The sequence below is a fragment of the Mobula birostris genome, chromosome 18 (assembly GCF_030028105.1).
Source record: "Mobula birostris isolate sMobBir1 chromosome 18, sMobBir1.hap1, whole genome shotgun sequence".
NCBI lineage: Eukaryota > Metazoa > Chordata > Chondrichthyes > Myliobatiformes > Myliobatidae > Mobula > Mobula birostris.
The window spans coordinates 62,681,521-62,706,973 of NC_092387.1; the positions used below are offsets into that span (position 1 = coordinate 62,681,521).

A 25,453-nucleotide genomic window follows, 5' to 3' on the forward strand; every position below is an offset into this window, starting at 1 on the left:
AACTCATAGTTTGAAAACAGTGATTAGCTATTTCTTTACTGAACTCAATCCAGAGGTTCCAGTGTGCATTTTCTGATAAACTGCTACCGTTAGAAAGATACAGATGGTACTGTGTGAAGGAAATGATATAATATGCCCAAAAGGCTGAGGAAATTACTGGCAGACAGATATATCCTATATCCCAATTATAGTATAACTAGGCAATGGATTATAACACCATGTATTTAAATATCATGAAAATGATGGTGAGAATTTTTTCTTCCCCACAGTATACTTGGTGCTTTCAGAACAGGATGGTACATGTGGCACGTACTTTATACCAGTGGCTTCAAGCAATCTGTGTGTGACCAGAGCTTCTACAATGGACCAGTCAGCAAATTCTGGGCATATGCATTTGTCTTGAGTAAAGCCCCAGAACTAGGTAAGATAAAGGACATTGTTTCAGTTGCAAACCATTTATTGTAATTTTGGATGATTGATGTGTCTTACCAGAATTGTCCTCCCATTTTGCACTGGTTAAACCTCTCCCATGACAAGGAAGAATAAGCAGACTACACCTATGAAGGGTCTCAGTCCAAAACATCAACTGCACATTTCCCTTCACAAATGTTGCCAAATCCACTGAGTTCCTCCAGCATTTTATTTACTGCATCCAATTAGATATCTTTGGTCTCAGGTTGTTGTCAAAGATTATACCTCTCTTTTGACCCTACTTCTCCAAGAGGACCACAGTCTTATCATAGGGTTCAGAGATTTGCGTGCCTCAATGACCAGGAGAGTTATGTTGGCTGGAGTCTGGGCTTTTATGCTTTGACTCTTGGTGGGGTCACCCATGCCAAATAGGTCAAAGGGTAGAGGCCAGACTAAGAGTGGTCCACCGGTCCTCCAGGTTCAGGGGTTGGGGGGGATGTTCAGCTCAGGGCTAACAACCCTGTAACAAAACTTGTTATGGACACATCGATAAAGAATCCTTCTACTTCTGAGTGTGATGGTATTCCTGAGTCCCCACCTGGGACTTGGATGACTGACAGTAATGAAAACTGAGAGAAGCTACTGACATGATGAAGGAAGTCCTGAGCACTACCAGAGATGGAGGACATTTCTTGCTGCCCTAAATGCCAGTGGTGTAATGGGCAGGAAGGAAGTTTGATCCTACTGCTCCTAAACAAACGTGATCTGTTTTTATATAAAAATGAGAGACGCAGGAGGTACTGCAGATACTGGAAAATCTACAGCAATGCACACAGTGTGCTGGAGGAGCTCAGCAGGTCAGGCAGCATCTATAAATGGGAATGAACAGTCAACGATTCGAGCTGAGACCCTTCACCAAATAACAATGGTTTGCCTCAACCAGTTCAGTCTGTAGCCTGAGAGATAGTTTCCATTAGAAGTAGGAGATGAAGCCCACTCTATACCCCCAGATTCTGCTGTTCAGTAACAAACTGAATTTTGGAATTGTATTACTTATTCTGAAGGTGATTATAAGTCATTGAATTAATAAAGTTGCACAATTTTCCTTCTCAGTGAATGCATAAGCATTAGCCTGAAATTCCTGACAAACAGCAGGCAGAGACGAGCAGGACCTCGGGTTCCCTCGCGGAAAATCACTGCTGTCATTTATAACTGAGCTCTGACGTAGGGGAACTGAGGACAGCCAGCAGTGGAGCAGGAACCTCCTGCTGCTCTCCCAGCAGCTCTGTTGAGAAACTCTGTCCACCAACCCCGTGGCAGGTCAGACTGCAGCTCCAAGCAACTCATTGTAGAGCAACAACTGTGTCCAGGGCAGGCAGGTTCCAAGAAACTTACATAGTTGATTTGAGTTGATAGATAATATATGTTTTAATAATTGCTTAGCAAAAATAAATTAACACTATGTTTAATTGTTAATCGTCTTTAAATATTTGTGAATGTCAAAAACATACAAGTTGTGGGACAACTTTGAGAACTGGTTCAGTCACGGGAAGTGGCTTCTCTGACTGTGAAAACATTTCTTTGGGATTTACGAAAGGTCCTGCACACAACCGCTTGCCGATCAGATCAGAGCATGTGTGTTGTTGGGGGCTCCGCTCAAGGTAAGAGCAGGTAGGCGCAAGCAAATCGCAAATGACACTGATTAAATTCCAGTTCATATTACAGAGTCACAGAGCAGAGAACGAGGCCCTTCTGCCCAACTCATCCATGCTGACCAGTGTGTCTTCATGAGCTAGTCCCATTTGGCTGCATTTGGCCATATAACTGTAAACCTTTCTTGTCCATGTAGCTGTCCAAATCTCTTTTAAGCACACTCTTACTGATTTGTTTTTACTTTATTTTCTATTTTATTTATTTATTTGAGATATACCAGCAGAGTAACAGGCCCTTCCAGCCCAATAAGGTCAGGCTGCCCAGTTGCACCCATGAACAATGAACCTACTAACCCATACACCTTTGCAATGGGGGAAGAAACTGGAGCACCCTGAGGAAACCCACACAGTCATGGGGAGATTGTTCAAACTTCTTACAAACAGCGGAAAATGAACCTGGGTCATTTCCGCTGTAATAACGTTATGCTAACCGTTATGCTTGTGTGGCAAGATGGAGCCAGTGACCAATGCGACTAGTGGTGATATTCTGCAGTTCAGTTCTGCTTCTTCTCCTTCTTTTAAATATACTTCTACTAGTAATCTGTGTGCGATTGGAATCTGTAATTTACATTTTGATCATGTGTTTTTGGGCCAACTGAGCGATATGGTGCTTTTGCTGTCTGTGAGGGAATTTGGCATAGTTGAGAGCGAGATTGAGAACAGAGTGTGCCTCTGTTCCCACGAACCCATGATTGGCTCCAATTCTTGTCAATTAAAGTGCCGAGCAAGATTGAAATCAACAAGGATGAGATCAGAAGGTGAACAGATGTTCGATGCTGTCTTCCTGCATTTGGCTGGCCCCTCTCCACCTCTTGTTCACTGCTGCCGGTGGAAGGTACAGGAGTCTTGAGTCTTTGGCAAAGTTTAATCAGCACAGTTTGTGGATTGGACTTGTTTGTAGAGGACTCTGCATTTCATGTAATATGTGTTTCTGGTTTCTGGTTACTCCTTTCTTTAATTGCTATTTTGCGTAACTTTGATCGGAGTGGACTGGCTTTGTGGCCTACAGTCAACGAACGACACAGCGCTAAACCGAACTGAACTAAACTGAACATTCCTAGACAGTTTCAAGGACTCTGCGGTTTGATGTTTAATACTCTATGTGTTATTCTCTAGTTTTTTGCTATTTGAGCTATTTGTTTTTTGGACGTTGGGTGTTTGATGTTTTCTTTGAACGGCTCCGTGGTATTTCTTTGTTTCGTGACTGTCGGTAGGAAGATGAATCTCAGGGTTGTATACTGCATATGTACATTGATAATAAATGTACTTTGCATCTTTGAACCATGCTGCCTCTCATTTTGTGTATAAATCTCTCTGCATTCAATTTGAACTTATGCCACCTAGTTTTAGCAACGCACACAAAAAATGCTGGTGGAACGCGGCAGGCCAGGCAGCATCTCCAGGGAGAGGTACAGTCGATGTTTCGGGCCGAGATCCTTCGTCAGGACTAATTGAAAGAAGAGATAGTAAGAGATTTGAAAGTGGGAGGGGGAGGGGAGATTCAAAATGATAGGAGAAGACAGGAGGGGAGGGGTGGATCTAAGAGCTGGAAAGTTGATTGGCAAAAGGGATACCAGACTGGAGAAGGGAGACGATCATGGGACAGGAAGCCTGGGGAGAGAGAGAAGGGGGGAGGGGAGCCCGGAGGGTGGAGAGCAGGCAAGGAGTTATAGTGAGAGGGACAGAGGGGGAAAAAAGAAAAAAAAGGGTGGGAATAAAAAATATATTAAATAAATAAATAAGGGATGGGGTGTGAAGGGGAGGAGGGGCATTAATGGAACTTAGAGAAGTCAATATTCGTGCCATCAGGTTGGAGGCTACCCAGACGGAATATAAGGTGTTGTTCCTCAAACCTGAGTGTGGCTTCATCTTGACAGTAGAGGAGGCCGTGGATAGACATATCAGAATGGGAATGGATTGTGGAATTAAAATGTGGGGCCAGTGGGAGATCTTTCCCTGGCGGACAGAGCGTAGGTGTTCAGCGAAACGGTCTCCCAGCCTGCGTCGGGTCTCGCCAATATATAGAAGGCTGCACCGGGAGCACCAGACACAGTATATCACCCCAGCTGACTCACAGGTGAAGTGTCGCCTCACCTGGAAGGACTGTTTGGGGCCCTGAATGATGGTGAGGGAGGAAGTGTAAGGGCATGTGTAGCACTTGTTCTGCTTACAAGGACAAGTGCCGGGAGGGAGATCAGTGGGGTGGGTTTGGGGGGACAAATGGCCAAGGGAGTCGCGTAGGGAGTGATCCCTGCGGAAAGCAGAAAGAAGTGGGGGAGGGAAAGATGTGCTTAGTGGTGGGATCCCGTTGGAGGTGGCAGAAGTTACGGAGAATAATATGTTGGACCCGGAGGCTGCTGGGGTGGTAGGTAAGGACAAGGGGAACCCTATTCCTAGTGGGGTGGCAGGAGGATGGGGTGAGAGCAGATGTGTGTGAAATGGGAGAGATGCGTTTGAGAGCAGAGTTGATGGTGGAGGAAGGGAAGCCTTTTTCTTTGAAAAAGGATGACACCTCCTTCGTCCTGGAATAAAAAGCCTCATCCTGAGAGCAGATGCAGTGGAGACTGGGGAATAAAAGACTCTGTCGACCCATTGACCTTGTCCCTCATGATTTTATAAACCTTTATAGAAACACACAAACTGAGCAAGACCCTGGCTGTGTGTTACCTGAAAACCCAATGAGAATTTGAGTATAGTTCTTTGTAAAATAACTATGCATTTTTTCTATGAATATTGTGTGACTGTTCACATTGAAGTATTAGATCCTGGTCTCTTGTTCATAATTTTCTCTTCAAAATTCCTAATTCTTGGCTCCGAGTGAGTATGCTATGTAAATACTGCTGGGCTGTTGTGCAGCTGAATAACGCTACACCCCAGCTTGCCAGTGGCCTTTGAGTGTTACGGACTATCAAAGTCACTTCTTGCAGGTAAGTATGGGAATTAAAAAAAAATTAAGCCAAACCACACACATTGTAAATATCAGAGTTCAGTTCCAGCCCTGTTTCTAAGGAGTTTGTATGTCCTCTCCGTGACCACGTGGGTTTCCACTGGGTGCTCTGGTTTCCTTCCACGTTCCAGAGATACATCGGTTAGTAGGTTAATTGGTCATTGTAAATTGTCCTGTTACAATGGCGTATTGGCGCAGCTCGTTCGGCCAGAAGGGCCTGTGCCATGCTGTATCTCTACATAAAAGATACAGAAAGTAAATTGGACTGTGTGCAATAAATTACAGAATACACAAGTCAGGCTGTGAGAAAAATAATTTTGTGGTTTCCCTGCTGAGATTTTCTGAATTTGTCTGATGGCTTCTGTTGCAGGTGATACAGTATTCATCGTCCTACGGAAACAGAAGCTGATATTCTTACACTGGTATCACCACATCACAGTCTTGCTCTACTCCTGGTATTCCTACAAAGACATGGTCGCAGGAGGCGGCTGGTTCATGACGATGAACTATGGTGTCCACGCCTTCATGTACTCATACTACACCCTGCGTGCAGCGGGCTTCCACGTGCCACGCCGGTTTGCCATGCTGATCACCCTCACCCAGATAATGCAGATGGTAATGGGAATGCTGGTGAACGTGCTGATTTACATGTGGATGGAGGAGGGCCTTTGCCCTTCTTTCTTTGAAAATATCATCCTGTCTTCCATTATGTATTTTAGCTACTTCCTGCTGTTTTGCTGCTTCTTCTATGAGACTTACCTGAGTAGAAAGAAGGGTTTAAAGACCGCATAAGCTCAGGCCTAGTAATGGGATGAATGGAGTCATGTCAGGCTTGGATGGTGTTAAGATTTTTTGTCAAGACGGTTTGGGGTGACTTGACACCAACTGTGGACTGACTTTTGATAGGATTACACTCTTCCATGTTCACGCTTCCCACTGCGCTCTCCATTAGGTGGTGTTGACTGACACTACCCATTCCTGGAAACACTGATGGTATCGGTGCTGGGGCAGGCTGGCCCCACAGTGCCGACTGTCAGAACCCTGTCCTTTCCTTGTTTTTGATAAGCCGCGCGCGATGTTGAGACAGAATAGAGAGTGCAGAAGTGGTAAAGAGGAAACGAGTGGGATCATGCCAAAGATTAACCATGGGTTGTGGTGTGTTTGATTGGAGATCACAGAAGAAGTCATAGCAGTTCTAGCTTCGGTTTCCTGCCTGAGCTTCACCCTGTGTTATTCTGCAGTCAAAACACAAGGGAAAAGGACAGAGACTATTGGAAGTACAGCAAATTTAATACCAGTTCAAAACAAACTTATGTCTCAGAGTTTTATAGGCTTTGTTTCACTGCAGTCCAGCTAAATATTGTGTAGAGTAGGCTTTGAGGGATCCTATATCTTTTCCACGATAAAATATCACATTGGCATTTTCCCTATGCTAAGAGACATATGCGTTTGGATTTAACACTAGAGTTTGGCCTGTTGACTGCACGTATCAACAGAAGGTAACAAAGTTAGTGTTTGGTAAGTTTATCATCTTACCAGAAGCTCGACAACCAAGTCTCAGAGCTATTTGGTCTATTTATACAGGCGAAAGACACAAGGGAGTTCTTCCTTTGTCATGTGTACTGTTGCCTCTAAATGAATAGAGTGTAAACGTAATTTCTCAAGGAACCATATCCCATTGTATAAAACTGCACTTACCTACTTACTACTTGTTACACCACTGGGGCTTAGGGGACCAGTGAAGGTCTTCCATCTTCATTGCTGTTTCCGTAACAATTTCTTTTTGTGACCGGTCAGGGTTGTTAGCCCAAACCTGAACCCTTGGGCCTGGAGGACTGGTGGACTACTCTTACCCTGGCCTCTACCCTTTGACCTGTTTGGCATGGGTGACCCTACCAAGAGCCAAAGCACAAGGCCCTGACTCCAGCCAACATAGCTCTCTGGGTCATTAAGGCACACAAGCCTCCAAACCCTACGACAAGGTTGTAGTCTGAGGATAAAACCGCACCTTGATCATTAAGTAACGAGTTTTTTAATGTAATAGGGATGGTTGCGGGACAGAAGTGTGCTGACTAGTTTTCTGAATGTTAACGGGTTGATTTATTAAGTATTTGTGAAACTGCTGCTAGCAGTTATTGTTGGTGGTATTGAGTACAGAAATGCTGAGCACATTCCTCTGTCCACCTCTTTAGAGAAAGTTAACCAAATTAATGTAAATAAGCATGTTTCCATCAAAATAGCTTGAGGCATCATGCAGATGTTTCTGTAAGAAGATGAGAAAAGTACTGACTCTGCACGGATCACCAACAACAGCATGTAGAGCTCAGTACGGCCAAACCAACTTCTAGATTTCAAGTCATTAAAATGTTCTCCTGCAGTGTAAAAGTAGTCTTTTGGTTTACCAAAGCATTCTCAATGGATTGTCCTTAATGTTAATCACAATGCACCGAGTCCTTCATTATGAGGATCAGTCCTTATATAGATTTTGAACTTGCCCCCTCTGTTCTTTTAGGCATACATTTTGGCACTTCTCTGACAAGTTTGTTAAACATAAGTTTCATGATCATAAAACTGTAAGAGATAGGAGCAGAGTCAGGCTATTTGGTGCATCGAGTCTGCTCATGGCTGATTTATTATTCTTCTCAACCCTATTCTCCCGCCTTCTTCCTGGAACTTGTGATGCCCTTGCTAAACAAGAACTATCAACCTCCACTTCAAATATACCCAATGACTTGGCCTCCACAGCCACTTCTGGCAATAAATTGCACAGATTTACCACCCTCTGGCTAAAGAAATCAGTACTTGCAATGCTGAATTCTTGGTTTTCTTAAGAACAGTTTGGGAACTAATCAGAGAGGAGACTCGCGATCATATAATGTTTTTGTATCCATTGGTGTAGTCCATGACACAAGATGATTACATTAATGGATGCTCTTGGGTGCTCTTGCATGGCCACTCAGTACTGAGGGTGCTGAAGGAGCAGTACAGCTTTGTTGGGTTGTGTAGCTGCTGGATTAATTGGCCAGAGGAGCCAATAACAGAGGGAACTTGATTGCTGTTCTCACCTGTGGTTAGATGATAGCAGATCTCCAAAGTTAGGCTCTGCGGTCCGTGGTTCACACTGCAGTACAAAGCCAACTTCAGCCTTTCAGGGAATTCCACCAGACCAGAGGTGATACTGCAACAGGTTAACAAAAGAGCTTTTATCAAAAAACCAGCAAGAGTAGATCATGAAAAAAGCACACACATTCCTCTTAGAATTTACTAGAAACCTGGCCTTTGTATGCTCTGTAAAACTTAAGTAAACTTGATTCTACAGCAGACTTCATGGGGGATTATTTAGAATATTAATAGCAGGCAAATGCTTTTTTCTCTTTTTCCCTCTCTTTTTCCATCTACTCTCCCCCCCACACACACACAAACACATACATATTCTTCTAATATTCACTGTTATTCATTCATGCCTGTAATGAGTGGAGAATAGATCTCTTATCCAACTTTGTGAACAGGCAGTTAGTTCATGTGTGTGTCTTTGTAGCATTCTTTGAGTATACAAATAGTGAAGAGTGCAGTAGATTTGATAGTTAGAATTTACTTGACACTGAGAGCAACAGGCAAGATGCTGGAGGAACTCAGCAGGTCAGACAGCATCAAAGGAAGGAAATGGACAGTTGATGTTTTGATTGACTGGCCATTTCCTTCCACAGATGCTGCCTGACCTGCTGAGTTCCTCCTGCATTTGGTTGTTGCACTAGATTTGAATACGTGTAGTCTTTTGTGCCTCTACTTTTATTGAGGGATGATTGATTAATTAACTGTTTCACGTAAGGAGCAGGGAACAGTGACTTTGGACTTACTACTTAAAACTGAATAAGACATGGGTTACTGTGTTTGCATTGGCAGGACTGTGTGAAAAGATGAAGGAATCTATGTTCTTAGACAGTGGAGGAATAGAGAAGCTATAAAGACAATATATATAGAATTATTTATCAGTGTAAATAGATGCTATACTTTGCATATGGAGTCATGATATAAGGGCTCATAGTACTTGTGAGGTACGAAGGACTTGAGCTTTAGAACATCTTCAGAGGCTGCTTTTCAATAGAGTAATTGTAGGGAATTAAAACAACTCAAAAAAATGAGAATAAAAACAGATAATGCCAGAAATATTCAGTAAACTAGAGAGCATCTATGGAGAGACTACAATGTAATGTTACAGGTCAGTGATCCTCAGTAATGTGTCAATGACCTGAAGCATTGACCTTGTCTTCTTCTCTCCGCAGATGCTGCCTGACCTACCGAGTGATTCTGGCACTTTCTGTTCCTGTATTAAATTTTCAGTGACTATAGTTTATGCTCTAACACAAGCATATGTGCATTTAATATTTGAACGTAGCTCATTTTTTTAGGGCAGCATTTCTTTATGTTAAACTTAAGTGAAAAGGGCTTTAAAGTTTGTTTATTTTTACACAAAAATGTCAGAAAACAAAAAAAAAATTGATGGCAGAGCTGCTAGATTTTATTTTGCGATTTTTTTAATATAAAGAGCAGCTGGAGCATTTGACCTGAACATGTTAATGTTCATCTCCCATCTCATTCAGTCCTATCCTGTATGCACTGGCTGAGCTCTCTTATCGAAAGGAAAAGACTTTGGTTTCAAGTTGAAGTTGTACACCGTCAAAAGAAACAACGTTCCTCCAGACCAAGGTGCACAACACCGTGCATTTAATTCACACACAACTCATGGTAGCATAATGGTTGGGGCAACACTTTACAGTACAGGTGACCCGGGAAATAAATTAACAAGTAACAAGGTCCATTCATGACACAAGTTAAAAGGTAAACACTATGCTGTTACTGGTGCTTCGTACGTGGTCAGATCTGGGTGGTGGTAAGGAATTCAGTCATGTCATAGCCTGGGGGAAGAAGCTGTTTCCCACCCTTAACAGTCTTTGCTCTAATGCTACAGCACAGTTTAATTGTTCTTTCTGATCTGAAGATGTGAATTACTGTGACACTAGCTTGAGACATAAACACTCTGAAGAAACGGGATAAAATAGAACTTGTAGACCAACTGCCAAGAGAATACAAGTATTTTTTTAAGGCATTTACTTCAACTCAAGACAGATGGTTTATTCTGAATGTGTTCATGAGAGGTGGGCCGAGCGTGATCGGTTAGGTCAGCATCTCTGATGCATTCCTGAGCTGACTGGCTCTTTAGGTTATTCCACAAGGTGCCGCCGTACCGAAGCGGTTAGCACGCTGCTGTTACAGTTCAGGGCGTCGGGGTACGCACTTCAGTCCCAGCACTGTTTGTACGGTTTCCCCGCGACTGCGTGGGGTTCCGTTGGGTGCTCCGGTTTCCTCCCACAGTCCAAAGATGCACTGATTAGTAGGTTAATTGTCCTGTGATTAGGCTAGACTTAAATCGGTGGGTCGCTGGGTGGTGTGGCTGGTTAGGCCGCAAGGACCTGTTCTATGTTGTATCTCTAAATAAATCAAATGAGTTGAGAGATAACCAGACTGTTGGGTCTGGAGTCACACATAAGCCAAACCACGCAAAAAAGTAGCTACCTTCCCTTACTGAACATTAAGTACATGAATGAATCAGGTGGGGTTTGATGACAATCTGATAGTTTTATGGTCACTATTACTGCTATTCAAGATGCATTTAAAACCATAAGACATAGGAGCAGAATTAGGCCAGCTGGCCCATCGAGTCTGCTGCACCATTCTATTGTGGCTGATCCTTTTTCCCCTTCCCAGCCTCACTGCCACATGCACTCAAGAACTTATCAATCGCTGTCTTAAGTACACCCAACAACCTGACCTCCACAGCTGCCTGTGATAACAAATTCCACAAATTCACCACCCTCTAGCTAAAGAAATTTCTCTGCATCTCTGTTTTCAATGGACACACCTCTATCCTGAGGCTGTGCACTCTTGTCCTAAATTCCCCCACCATAGGAAACATCCTTTCCACATCTATTCTGGCAGGACTTCCATATGATGAAAGACTGGATCAACTAGGCTTATACTCATTGGAATTTAGAAGATTGAGGGTCAAGCTAGATGCAGGAAGATTGTTCCCGATGTTGGGGAAGTCCAGAATGAGGGGTCACAGTTTGAGGATAAAAGGGAAGCCTTTTAGGACCGAGATTAGGATAAATTTCTTCACACAGGGAGTGGTGAATCTGTGGAATTCTCTGCCACAGAAAACAGTTGAGGCCAGTTCATTGGCTATATTTAAGAGGGAGTTAGATATGGCCCTTGTGGCTAAAGGGATCAGGGGGTATGATGAGAAGGCAGGTACAGGGTTCTGAGTTGGATGATCAGCCATGATCATACTGAATGGCGGTGAAGGCTCGAAGGGCCGAATGGCCTACTCCTGCACCTATTTTCTATGTTTCTGTGTTTAACATTTGAAAGGTTTTAATGAGATCCCCTCTCATCCTTCAAAATTCCAGTGAGTACTGACCCAGAGCCATCAAAAGCCCCTCATATGATAACCCTTTCATTCCCAGAATCATCTTTGTGAACCTCCTCTGGACCCTCTCCAATGCCAGCACATCTTTTCTCAGATGAGGAGCCCAAAACTGTTCACAATACTCAAGGTGAGGCCTCACCAGTGCCTTATAAAGCCTCAGCATCACATCCCTGCTCTTATATTCTAGGCCTTTTGAAATGAATGCTAACATTGCATTTGCCTTCTTCACTGCCTATTCTACCTTCAAGTTAACCGTTGGGGTGTCTGAACAAGGACCCCCAAGTCCCTCTGCATCTCAGATTCCTGTGTTTTCTCCCCATTTCGAAAATAATCTGCACAATTATTTCTACTACCAAAGTGCATGACTATGCATTTTCCAACATTGTACTTCATTTGGTACTTCCTTGCCCATTCTCCTAATCTGCCTAAGTCCTTCTGCAGCATACCTGTTTCCTGAACACTACCCATCCCTCCACCAATCTTAATATCATCTAAACTTAGCAACAAAACCATCTATTCCATCATCTAAAACATTGAAATACAGCATTAGAAGAGATGGTCCTAACACTGACCCCTGCGGAACACCACTAGTTACTGGCAGCCAAGCAGAAAGGAATCCTTTTATTCCCTCTTACTGCCTCCACCTAATCAGCCAATGCTCTACTCAGGCCAGTAACTTTCCTGTAATACCATGAACTCTTAACTTGGTAAACAGTCTCATGTGTAGCACCTTGTCAAAGGCCTTCTGAAAGTTCACATATACAATATCCACTGCATCGTCTTTATCTATCCTACTTGTAGTCTCCTCAAAGAACTCCCAACAGATTCGTAAGGCAAGATTTTCCCTTATGGAAACCATGCTGATCTTGTCCTATCTTTTCCTGTGTCACCAAGTACTCCCTAAATCCTTAACAATTGACTCCAACATCTTCCCAACCACTCAGGTCAGGCTAACTGGTCTATAATTTCCTTTCTGCTGTCTTCCTCCTTTAAGAGTGGAGTGACATTGGTAATTTTCCAGTCCTCTGGCACTGTACCAGAGTCCAGTGATTTTTGAAGGATCATTACTAATATCTCCACAATCTCTACTGCTACCTCTTTCAGAACCCTAGGGTGCAGTTCATCTGGTCTGAGTGACTTATGCACCCTTATGTCTTTCAGCTTTTTGAGCACCTTCTCCCTTGTAATAGTAACTGCACTCACTTCTCTTCCCTCACACCCTACAACATCTGGCACACTGAGTGTCTTCCACAGTGAAAACTGATGTGAATTACTCATTTAGTTCATCTGCTATCTTCTTGTCCCATCATTATTTCTCTGGCCTAATTTTCTAGTGGTCCTTTATCCACTCTCATTTCTCTTTTATTTTTTACACAATTGAAAAAGCTTTTACTATCTACTTTGATATTGTTTGCTAGTTTGCTTTCATATTTCATCTTTTCCCTCCTAATGATTATTTTAGTTGCTCTCTGTAGGTTTTTAAAAGCTTCCCAATCTTCTGTCTTCCGTCAAATTTTTGTTTTGATGTATGGCCTCTCTTTTGCTTTTACATTAGCTTTGACTTCCCTTGTCAGCCATGGTTGTACTATTTTTCCATTTGGGTATCCCTTCATTTTTGGAATACATCTATCCTGCATTTACCTTACTTTTCTCAGAAACTCACGCCATTGCTGCTCTGCTGTCATCCCTGCCAGCGTCTCCTTCCAATTTACATTGGCCAGGTTCTCTCTCATGCCACTGTAATTTCCTTTACTCCACCGAAATACTGCTATGTCAGACTTTACTTTCTCCCTATCAAATTTCAAGTTGAACTCAATCATATTGTGATCTCTGCCTCCTAAGGGTTCTTTAACCTTAAGCTCCTTAATCACCTCTGTTTCATTACGTAACTTCCAATTCAGTATAGCTGATCCCTCGCAGGCTCAGTGACAAACTGCTCTAAAAAGCTATCTAGTAGGCGTTCAACAAACTCAGTCTCTTGAGATCCTTTACCAACCTGATTTTCCCAATTGACCTGCATGTTGAAATCTCCCATGACTATCGTAACATTGCCTTTTCTATTTCATAGCCTCAATGGCATACACTCAGTGACCACTTTGTTAGGTATGCTCTATACCTAATAAAGTGGCCTCTCAGTGTATGTTCATGGTCTTCTGCTGCTGTAGCCCATCCACTTCACGGTTCAGAAATGCTCTTCTGCACACAACTGTCGTATTGCTCGATTACTTGAGTTACTGTCACCTTCCTGACTGGCTAATCTCCTCTGACCTCTCTCATTAACAAGGCATTTTCACCCACACCGCCACTCACTGGATTTTTTTTTGTTTTTTTCTTTTGCACCATTCTCTGTGAACTCCAGAGAATGTTGTGCATGAAAATCCCAGGAGATCAGCAGTTTTTGAGATACGCATACCACCCTGTCTGGCACCCATAATCATTCCACAGCCAACGTCACTTAGATCACGTTCCTTCAACTTCCTGACATTTGGTCTGAACAACAACTGAACCTCTTGACCATGTCTGCATGCTTTTATGCCTTGAATTGATACCACATGATTGGCTGATGAGATATTTGAATTAGTGAGCAGGGGTACAGGTGTACCTAATGAAGTGGTCACTGAGTGTATTTGTTCATATGGACAGGTAGAGAGTGAGGAAGAAAGGAAGATCTAGGGACTATTTGGACAACATCAGGTTGTTGATGGATTTGACTGCAGCGACATATTACGTCTTCATTACGTCTGCTGCGAGTCCTGGAATAGCATAGTCATTACAAATCTTAACTAGCAGTTACATTTACAATGTGGGCTGGATGAGATGAGTTGCCTTAATGTTGAAATCTGTGGAACTATAAAACAACTAAGAGACAAGTGCTCCAAATGGGGCACTTGTCTTATTGGCATGGTGTAAAATTCTGGGCCTCTGTACTTCTCTCCAGAGTCAGCTGAGATCTGACTTGGCTTGCACTAAAGATTAGCAGCACACAGGGATCACTGAAGGGACTCAGCAGGCCGGTCATCATTCGTGGAAAAGAGTAAACGGTCAGCATTGGGCTGAAACACTTCATCGGTCTGAGGGAGCTGGAACAGGAAAAGATGCATAGATCAGAGGGTGGCAGCTGCCTTTGCTATTCACACCAGGTCGCAAATATCTGCAAAACCTGTCTGCAGTCATCTCATGCCAAATTGTATATTCTGTTTGACTCTGTAAAGCATATGTGGGTAGGAATTCATCCAGTTGCTTGCATTCTGTATACAGGTTAGAGTTAGAGGTGCCCATGTGTTATATTCTGCTCCCAATAGTTGGTTCTGTTAAAGTCAGTAGAGGCAGTGTATAATACACAGATACTGCACATGAACTGGAGGTGAATCTCCACCCCAATGTTCTTATTGCTTGATTGCATTTATAAGTAACTATATTATGATGTTGCTGGTATTTTATTTCAGGAGCCATGGACTTTTGGCCAATTCAGAACTTAAACTTGAGTTTATTATCTTTGGAATATGAAAGCCATACGATAATCAGCTTTACTTAGTGTTTACTTCTGTCAGCTTTGGGGACTTCATGAAGTTCTTGACTGCCATCAAGGCAAGAACTGCGAATTTATTCATTATACGGGACCACAGCATCATTGTCAGGGACAATAACTCTTGTCCATCCCTAACTGACCATGTGCATGGCTTTCTTGCCCATTTCAGACGGCATCTGGGCTGAACCACAATAGTAGGCCTGGAGTTACATGTAGTCATCTTTTCACCCTGAGGGGCAAGTGGTTCTGTGCTGTTATTACAAATATCTGGACTATGATTCTAAGACCTGAATAAATACCACCTAACTGTTAACAATCTGGAATTTAAAACTTCTTCCAAAGTTTTGAAATTCCAGATTACTAACACTAGGTTGGATTTATTCAGACCTTAGGATCGTAGTCCAGATTTAAGTACTTATTATAGGTTCGAACTCTACCAGCGTAAAAGATGAAATAGGTCTCATTAATTGGATTGGAGGGGGGAAGCATGGAGAAGATATTTCCATTTGCAAATTTGAAGTAAATTTATTATCAAAGTACACATAGATTACCATGTGCTACCTTGGGATTTTTTTTCACGATTCACAGTAGAACAGAGAAAAATAATCGACTCAGTGAACTAACAAAAGCTAGGAATGCGCGGCCATAAATGTATGGCAGTAGTTGTTTAACTGACTTAGGGAGAGGATGGTTTACTCTAGGGGTGATTGAACTTGCCAACACAAGGTACAGTATTTTGAGAAGGAAGATACAGGAAAAAACACGCTGGTGTTGGGTTGAAGAAAGGCTGAGCTTATGAATGGGCACGAACACAGATATCAACCACCCAGGCTGTGCTTCTTTGCTGTAAATGCCATGTAAAACTCTGAAATACTGTGTAAGAGGGAGGAAATGGCAGCTGAATATTAATATCGAACAATAGTTGTAACTTGTGTCTCCAGGATACAATTCATTCAAGTCTCATCAGGTGTGGGTTAGGTAGCTAGCTCCAGATTGAGGATGAATTGCCTTCCTATGTTGTTATGAATGGGTTATGCTCCCCCTTCTATACTTCACTGTATATGTACGTGTTGTGGTAGAACAGTCCTCATGCTTTTCTTTCAGGATCAATTTAAATGTCGTCTCGTGTTAATGAGATTATTTTGCACCTTCAGCCCAAATGTCAGTCTATTCCAGGTACAGCTCAATCTGCAGTGTAGTTAGTAGCAGCCATGTGTTGTTAAGAACCATTTGAACCAAAGTGGGGAGGAAATTCATCATTGGTTGTAAGTGCACCATATGTGTGTGTCTGTGAGTGAGGGGTTAACAGTTGCACTTGTAGGCTTTCATAAATAAAATGGCAGAGGTGTTTTATGTTTCAGAAAAGCCGTAGCAACTCATTTATTGAACACCAAAAACTTGAAGATAAAAGTGCGCTAAAACCCTTTACATAATTACGTCACCATGTCAGACCAGCCTCTTAAAAGTGAAAGCCCAACTCATTGCGGGTGGTTGTGAATTATGTACATCTCCACGACCTACATTTCCCTACACACTCATCTCTAGGCCATTCAATCCCATGCATTTTGCATCCCCCTCATGCAGTATTCCAAAGAAGAATTTCTCCTCTCTGCACGTAAGAGCCAAACGGTTATAAATACTCTGGTAAACAGGAATGGATCTGTTAATGTTCTTAGTCACTTGAGATGTTTTGAAATCTGTGTTCACTCTGTATAATTCTGTCGTCTTTTTCACATGGATTTGCTGGTCCTCCCACCTGAGGAAATACAGAACCTCAAAAGAAACAGCCACAGTGGACAAAAGAACCTACACATTCATGGCACAGTGTACATCCGAGCCTAGTCCACCTATCAGTTTCACTTCCCTATTACAATATCCAAAATTTCTTAAATGCATACCAAAGCTGCTCCTGGAGGAAAGCTCCGTGTTAGTCAGCGTTTTGTTCAAACGTGCACTGTGATCTTAATTTCATTTCATCCCTGCGTCGCTCACTGCACTAGGCACCAGTGCTAGCCACTCGAGTAGTGGGAAATCACAGCATTGTGCTGCAGTGGATAATTGCCACTACTCTATATATGTGCCAAAACAAAACAGGGTGAAATGCTGCAGTAAATTGCTGTCTTGAATCCACAGCTATCATCCGTTCTCCAATCACCTCCTCTTTGCTCCAATTCAGAGCCCAGATCTGACTTTTAAATAATCCAAAGGGTCCATCTCCCAATCTAGTTCCTTACGACCTGCCATCACAACTCCGATAGTAAGCATCTGTCTTATCATAAGGGAATTGTGACGTACGTAAGTCTTCCTTGTTGTGCACACCCTACAGTCCACAAGACCACTAAACCTGGGCTGTTGCTTGCTTATTGAAACTATTTCAGCTCCTTGTCCAGTGCAGTGCCTTAACAGCTAGGGAGTAGAGACTGACACTACCAGGTGGGAAATATTCAGCTATGAAACACGCCTCACCCCACCCTCTCCCTTGCCCTTTTGGCAGTCCATGGAACCATACAAAGAGATTGTTTTCAGTTGTTTCACTGCAAATTGCCGACTCTGGTGTCAGAAACTGTCTGGAAATAAGCTGATCCAACAGAAAACATTCTGTGGTGCCATCTTGTCCAAAACGACAGTGTCATTTTTGTTTCCTTAATTCTGCTTATCAACACTGTTCAAATGTATTATAATGTACCAGATCTTCTGTACATACACATACTGTATGCATTTGTATTTAAAGAATGCCGAACTCATTGTCAATGTATTCATTAAAATTTTAAACTATTCATTTTTTGTGCTTTATTTCAGGGAGAACAAAATCTAGATTTTCTCGGGCTTGTGTGTGTATGAAACGTTATGGAATAAATCAGAACATTACAGCAAGCTAGCAGTCATTCAGCTGAATTTTTCAGTCAGTGTTACATCCCAGCATAAGGTTCATAGCCTGAGCTTATAGACTCTGGAGGTACCTGAGAAAGTGGCCACAGAGTGTATTTCTACATGTTTGTGGTCTTCTGCTACTGTAGCCCATCAACTTCAGGGTTCAGCGTGTTGCACCTACGGAGATGCTGTTCTGCACACCGCTGTTGTAACACGTGCTGATGTGAGTTACCATCATCTTCCTGTCAGCTTACACCAGTCTGGCCATTCTCTGACTTCTCTCAATACAAGGCATTTTTCACCGCAGAACTGCCACTCACTGGCTGCTTTTTCACTTCTTGCACCATTCTCCAGGGCAGGACCCCAGGTTGGGAACTCCTGGTCTAGGGATTGTTGTGTGTGAAATTCCCAGGAGACCGGCCGTTTCTGAGATGGTCAAACCACCCCATTTGGCACCAACAATTATCCTGTTGTCGAACGCATTTCGATCACATTTCTTTCCCATCCTGATGTCTGGTCTGAACAACTGAACCTCTTGACCATGTCTGCATGCTTTTATGCCTGATTGGCTGATTAGATTTTTCATTAACGAGCAAGCGTACCTAATAAATTGTTTGTTTAGGTGCTTCTGCAATGTTTGCCTCGTACATTGCTTTCTCATACTGTTACTGACAGCAGCACAAATCTTAAAATATGTGTCTTGCAGGAATGACAGAGCAGAGTCAGCAATCGTAATGTTGTATAATCCAAAACCTCATGGTGTAACAGTTTCCTATCAAGGACATCTGACCGGAATCACAAGCAAATTAGTACTCACTTATTACCAGATTGTCAAGGACTTCTCAAATGACCGTGCTTGCATTTACTGGAGTGGGTCGCTTTTGACCAAGTATAGAGCCTCCTCCACTGAATCTGGAGTTTCGAACAGAGAGAGGTGGTCATGTTGAAAGATGGGATTTCAAGAGAATGCTTCCCCTCATGGGTGAACCGACACAGAGGCAGAGTTAGTGTCACCTACTTAAGACTGAGACGAGGAAGATGTTGGAATCCTGAACCCTAAGAGCTGTGAAGTCCTAATCTTGCAATAAGTTCAAAGTTGCATTCAGCAGCTCTTCAGAATGAGGGGAATCGAGGACTTCAGGGGATCAACAGAAAAGTAGCAAGAACGATGAGATCGGCCACAGTCATATTGAACAATGAAGCAGGCTTGAGGAGAATCAGGTTTATTATCACTTTGGTGGTAAGAACAGGAAGGCAACTTATTATCTAAATGGAGTCAGGTTAGGAAAAGGGGAAGCACAACAAGATCTAGGTGTTCTTGTACATCAGTCACTGAAAGCAAGCATGCAAGTACAGCAGGCTGTGAAGAAAGCTAATGGCATGCTGGCCTTCATAACAAGGGGAATTGAGTATAAGAGCAAAGAGGTCCTTCTGCAGCTGTACAGGGCCCTGGTGAGACCATACCTGGAGTACTGTGTGCAGTTTTGGTCTCCAAATTTGAGGAAGGACATTCTTGCTATTGAGAGAGTGCAGCGTAGGTTCACAAGGTTAATTCCCAGGATAGCGGGATTGTCATATGTCGAAAGATTGGAGCGACTGGGCTTGTATACTCTGGAATTTAGAAGGCTGAGAGGGGATCTTATTGAAACATATAAGATTATTAAGGGATTGGACACACTGGAGGCAGGAAGCATGTTCCTGCTGATGGGTGAGTCCAGAACCAGCGGCCACAGTTTAAGAATAAGGAGTAGGCCATTTAGAACGGAGTTGAGGAAAAACTTTTTCACCCAGAGAGTGGTGGATATATGGAATGCTCTGCCCCAGAAGGCTGTGGAGGCCAAGTCTCTGGATGCTTTCAAGAAAGAGATGGATAGAGCTCTTAAAGATAGTGGAATCAAAGGTTATGGGGATAAGGCAGGAACTGGATACTGATTGTGGATGATCAGCCATGATCACAGTGAATGACGGTGCTGGCTTGAAGGGCTGAATGGCCTACTCCTGCACCTATTGTCTATCACTGATAAGTCGTGAAATTTGTTTTACAGCTGCAGCACAGTGTAAGACAAAAAAGAATTTACTATGTTACAATAAGAAATATATAAAAAAGTAGTCCAAATAAGCAAAGTAAACATGAGAAATTCTGCAGATGCTAGACATCCAAAGCAACACACACAAAATGCTGGAGGAACTCAGCAGGTCAGACAGCAGCTGTGGAAATGAACAGTCAACATCTTGGACCGAGAACTTTCTTCGGGATTGGAAAAGAAGGGAGGAGATGACAGAATAAAAACCTAGGGGAGGGGCAGGAGGATTGCTAGAAGGTGATAAGTGAAGCCAGGTCGGTAGGAAAAATCAAGGGCTGGAGAGGAGGGAATGGGCAGGTGCTTATACCCGCAAGCAGCCAAAGTGCCATACCTGCCAGTTCACCTCCATTCAGGGCCCCAGACAGTTCTTCCAGGTGAAGCAAAAGTGGAGCTTCTCAATTGCCAAATATTTTAATTCCAATTTCCATTTCCTTTCCGACATGTTGGTCCACAGCCTTTTCTCATGCCATGATGAGGCCAATCTCAGGGTGGAGGAGGAACTTGTTATATTCCATCTGGGTAGCCCCAACCTGATGGCATGAATATCAAATTCTCCTTCTGTTAAAAAATACTTTCTCTCCCCCTCCCCCTGCTTCTATTTCCCACTCTGGCTCTTTACCTCACCTGCCTATCGGGTCCCCTCCTCCTTCCCTTTCTCCTATAGTCTACTCTCCTCTCCTATCAGATTCCTTCTTCTTCAGCCCTTTACCTTTCCCACCTACCTGACTTCACCTATCACCTTCTAGCAATCCTCCTTCCCCCACCATTTTTTTATTCTGTCGTCTTCCCCCTTGCTTTCCAGTGCTGAAAAGGGTCTTGGATCAAGACCCATATTCGATTGTTTATTCATGTCCACAGATGCTGCCTGACCTGCTGAGTTCCTCCAGTATCTTGTGTGTGTTGCATAACATACTGAGGTAGTGTTCATGGGTTCATAGTCTAAGAAATCGAACTGTGAAACAAAAGAAGCTGTTCCTAAAGCTGTCTTTTCAGGCCCCTGTACCTCTTCCCTGGTAGCAATGAGGAGAGCATGTCCTGGGTGATGAAGGTTCTTAATGATGGATGCTGCTTTCTCGAGGCATCGCCTTTTGAAGATGTCCTTGATGGTGGAGATAGTAGCCTGCTTCTGCTCTTATTTCCAATAACCCACGGCAGATGAACCACATCATATAAATATAATGTGTTTACTTCCACTTTGATTCTGGGATAAATTAACGTGCCACCGTTTCCGGCATAAACAAAGGGCTCAGCAAACAATTGAAGCAGAAATTGACTTTGTGAACTGGAAGATTGGAAAGAGTCACAGTCCAGATTAATGGTATTTGATTGTTCCAAAGCTGCAGGCTATGCAATTCCTTCCCAAGAACACCCTCATTTTTGAGGATCAGTTTACATCTTAACTTTATCAATAAGGTCTCATGAGAGTAGTTTGAGCAAGCTAGGGAGTTTCTCTCTGGAGCAAAGGCCGATGAGAGGTGACTTGATAAATGATAAGAGGCATAGATTGACTGGACAGCCAAAGGCATTTTTCTCAGGGCATAGATGGCTATATGAGGGGGCATAATTTTAAGGTGAGCAGCGGAAAGTATAGGGAAGATGTCAGAGGTAAGTTGAGAGAGTGGTAAGTGCATGGAACGCTATGCCGGGGTGATGGTCAGGGAGATATATTAGGGGCATTTAAGGAACTCTTAGATAGGCACATGGGTGATAGAAAAGTAGAGGGCCATGTCGGAGGGAAGGGTTAGGTTAATCTTAGAATAGGTTACAAATTCAGCACAGCATTGATGACCAAGGGGTCTGGACTGTGCTGTAATGTTCTGTGTTCTAAGGTTTTCAGTCATCTCCCCAAATCTTGCTGGATGCGTTTCTGTGATGATATTTGATAAGATTGTCGGGTTGGGCTAGTCTTGTGGTACTTGAGCAGTGAGATGCGGCTTGTTTGAAATGTAAAATATCGAAAGGCACTCTGACACGGTGGATGTGAAGAGGATATTTCCTATTCTGGGAAGAATTGAAAACTAGGAAGTCATTGACAATAGGGGATCATCCTCCAAAGGTGAAGATGGAACACAGACGAGCTCAGCGTGGGAATGGCCCCTACACCTGTGATGACAAAACTATCCCTTCTGCCTGTGCATGTTCTATAGTTCTCCATAACCATATTTGTTTGTTATGTGCCATGTCATATGACACAGGCAATCATGGTCTTTCCAGATTGTCCTTGGCAAATTTCTTCTACAGAAGCTGTTAGCTGTTGTCTTCTTCTGGGCAGTGTCTTTATAAGACTGGTGAACCCAGCAATTATCGATTCAGAGATTGCCTGGCGTCAGTGGTCACATAACCAGGACTTATGATATTAGAATCAGGTTTAGTATCACTGGCATAGATTGTGAAATTTGTTAACTTAGCGGCAGCAGTACAATGCAATACAGAAAGGAAAAGATAACTAAGTAAATTAGTTACAGTAAGTATGTATATGTATATTAAATTTGCTGTTGTTCAGTCGTTAAGTCAAGTCGGACTCTTCATGACCTCACGGACTCCTGTCCACCAAGCCTTCGTGTTGGAAACTGCCTCTCTGAGATCCCCCAAGGTCATATGCATCGTCTGAGTAATATTATCTATCCATCGTAGCCTCTGTCGTCCTCTCCTCCTTTTACCTTCTGTTTTACCTAACATGAGAGTCTTCTCCAAGGAGTCCTGTCTTGTCATGATGCGGCCAAAATATTTGAGCTTTTGTCTCATAATCAAGCCTCCTCATGAGCAGTCCGCAGTCTTCAAGTATTGACTTGTTGGATCTTTTTGCTGTCCAACAAACTCTTAACACTTCCCTCCAGCATCCAAGTTCAAAGGCGACAATACTTTAGTATTCAGCCTTACTAATAGTCCAGCTCTCACAGCCATACATCACAACTGGAAATACCATAGACTTGACTATATGGATCTTCATAGACAATGTTATGTCTATGCTTTTCAGTATTTTATCTAAATTTGCCATTGCCATTAAATTCTGTGGCTGCAGTTACCATCTACAGAAACCTTTGAACCAAGGAAGATAAACTCTGTCACTACTTCCGCTTCCTTTCCATTTATTACCACGGAGTTAATAGGGCTGGTCAGCATAATCTTGGTTTTCTTAATATTGAGCAACAAGCCAGGTTTTGCACTTTCTTTTTTCACTTTGATTAGAAGCTTCCTCAGATCCTCCTCACTTTCAGCCATTAAGAGTAGTGTCTGCATATCTGAGGTTGTTAATATTTCATCCGGCAATTTTAACTCCAACAATTGAGTCCTCTAGACCAGCGTTCCTCATGATGTGTTCAGCATATAGATTAAATAAGTAGGGTGACAGTATGCCGCCTTGTCGTACTCCTTACCCAATCTTGAACCAGTTTGTGGTTCCATGTTCAGTTCTAACTATTGCTTCTTGATCTTCATACAAGTTTCCCATAAGGCAGATCAGATGTCCAGGTATCCCCATTTCTTAAAGGATTTGCCATAGTTTATTATGGTCCACACTGTCGCTCCTTTAAGTAAGTTTTCTTATCTTTCCTTGCTATCTTCTTGAACTTTGTGTTCAGTTGGAGGTATTTGTTCCAATTTCCATTGGCTTTCACTTCCTTTCGCTGCTCAGCCACTTGTAGAGCCTCTGCAGAAAGCCATTTTGCCTTCCTGGTCTTCTTTTTGTTTGCAATATTTTTTGTTGCCACTTCTTGCATAATATTTTTCAGTTCTTCTGGCGTTCTCTACCAGGTTTAATCCATTGAATCTGTTCTTCACCTCCATGGCGTATTCTTGAGGGATTTTATCAACATCAAACTTTGCTGGTACGTTGGTTTTCCCGATGTTCTTCAGTTTCATTCTGAATATTGCAACAAGCAGCTCATGGTCTGAGCCACAATCTGCTCCACGTCTTGTTTTAGCTGACTGTACAGAGCTCTCCCATCTCTGATTACAAAGTATATAGTCAATCTGGTTTTGGTGTTGACTGTCTGGTGATGTCCATGTATAGAGCCGCCTCTTAGGCTGTTGGAAGCGGGCATTTACTATAACCAGAGAGTTAATTTGATAAAATTCTACCAGCCAATGTCCTGCTTCATTCCGTATCCAAGGCCAAAGTTGCCCGTTACTCCAGGTGTTTTGTGATTTCCAACTTCAGCATTCCCAGCTCCAATGATAAATGTAACATCCTTTTTTGGTGTCATATCCAGCAGGTGCTGCAGTTCTTCATAAAACTGGATAATTTCATCCTCTTTGGCATCTGTGGTTGGAGCATCAACTTGGATCACTGATGTTGAAAGGCTTGCCTTTAAGTCATATTTTATCATTTTTGAGGTTGTATCCAATCACTGATTTTGATACTTTTTTTTGACAATTTAAGCCACTCCATTCTTTCTGCAGGGTTCCCACCCACAGTAGAAGATCTGGTAATTGCCTGATGTAAAATGACCCATTTCAGTCCACTTTAGTTTGCTAATTCCCAATAAGTCAAAGTGTATTAAATAGTTAAATTAAAAACAGTGCAAAAACATAAATAATATTAAAACAAGTGAGATAGTGTTCAAGGGTTCAATGTCCATTTAGGGCTCGGATGGCAGAGGGGAAGAAGCTGTTCCTGAATAACGAAGTGTGTTCCTTCAGGCTTCTGTACCTACTTCCTGACAGTAATAATGAGAAGAGGGCATATCCTGGGTGATGGGGTCCCTTAATAATCGATGCTGCCTTTCTGAGGCACTCCTTGAAAACATCTTGGATACTACAGAGGCTAGTACCCAAGATAGACCTGACTAATTTTACAACTTCCCGTAGCTCCTTCTGATCCTGTGTCATAGCCCCCCTCCCCCTCTGCCCACCCCCATATCAGACAGTTATGTAGCCAGTTAGAATGCTCTCCACAGTACGTCTGTAGAAGTTTTCAAGCGTTTTTGATGACAAACCAAATCTCCTGCAACTCCTAATGAAATATAGTCACTGTCTTGTCTTCTTTATAGCTGCATGAATATGTTGGGAGCAGGTTAGCTCATCAGGGATCTTGACACTCTGGATTTGTGATACGCATCAGCAGCTCATACGACCAACCACCTGCTCCCATGGCTTCACGTGATCAGATCGGGGGGACCGAGCAGGTGCTACACCCTGTCCAAGGGTGACCTACAGGCCAGCAGATGGAAGGAGAGCCTTACACTTCCTTTGGTAGAGATGGAACTCCACTCCGCCACAATCATGGGCCTACCTAAAAACTTCTTGGACACCACCATTGCATCTGCTTCCACCACCACCCATGAGGGCCTGTTTCAGGCACCCACCACTCTGTAAAAAAAAAATTACCCCACACATCACCTTTAAACCTTCCTTCTCTTGTCTTAAAGTATTTAAGCATCCTTCTAGTGTTTGACAATTCTACCCTGGGAA

General features: G+C 42.9%; 1 protein-coding gene across 1 annotated transcript in view; it reads left to right on the forward strand.

The window, feature by feature from the left end:
- The window catches only part of LOC140211868 (very long chain fatty acid elongase 6-like), a 126,802-nt gene extending 120,940 nt beyond the window's left edge, over positions 1 to 5,862 (forward strand). The window contains exons 3-4 of the mRNA XM_072282050.1: positions 270 to 421; positions 5,441 to 5,862. Coding sequence (XP_072138151.1) covers positions 270 to 421; positions 5,441 to 5,862 — 574 coding nt within the window. The remainder of the gene's footprint in view (positions 1 to 269; positions 422 to 5,440) is intronic.
- Positions 5,863 to 25,453: the final 19,591 nt, after the last annotated feature.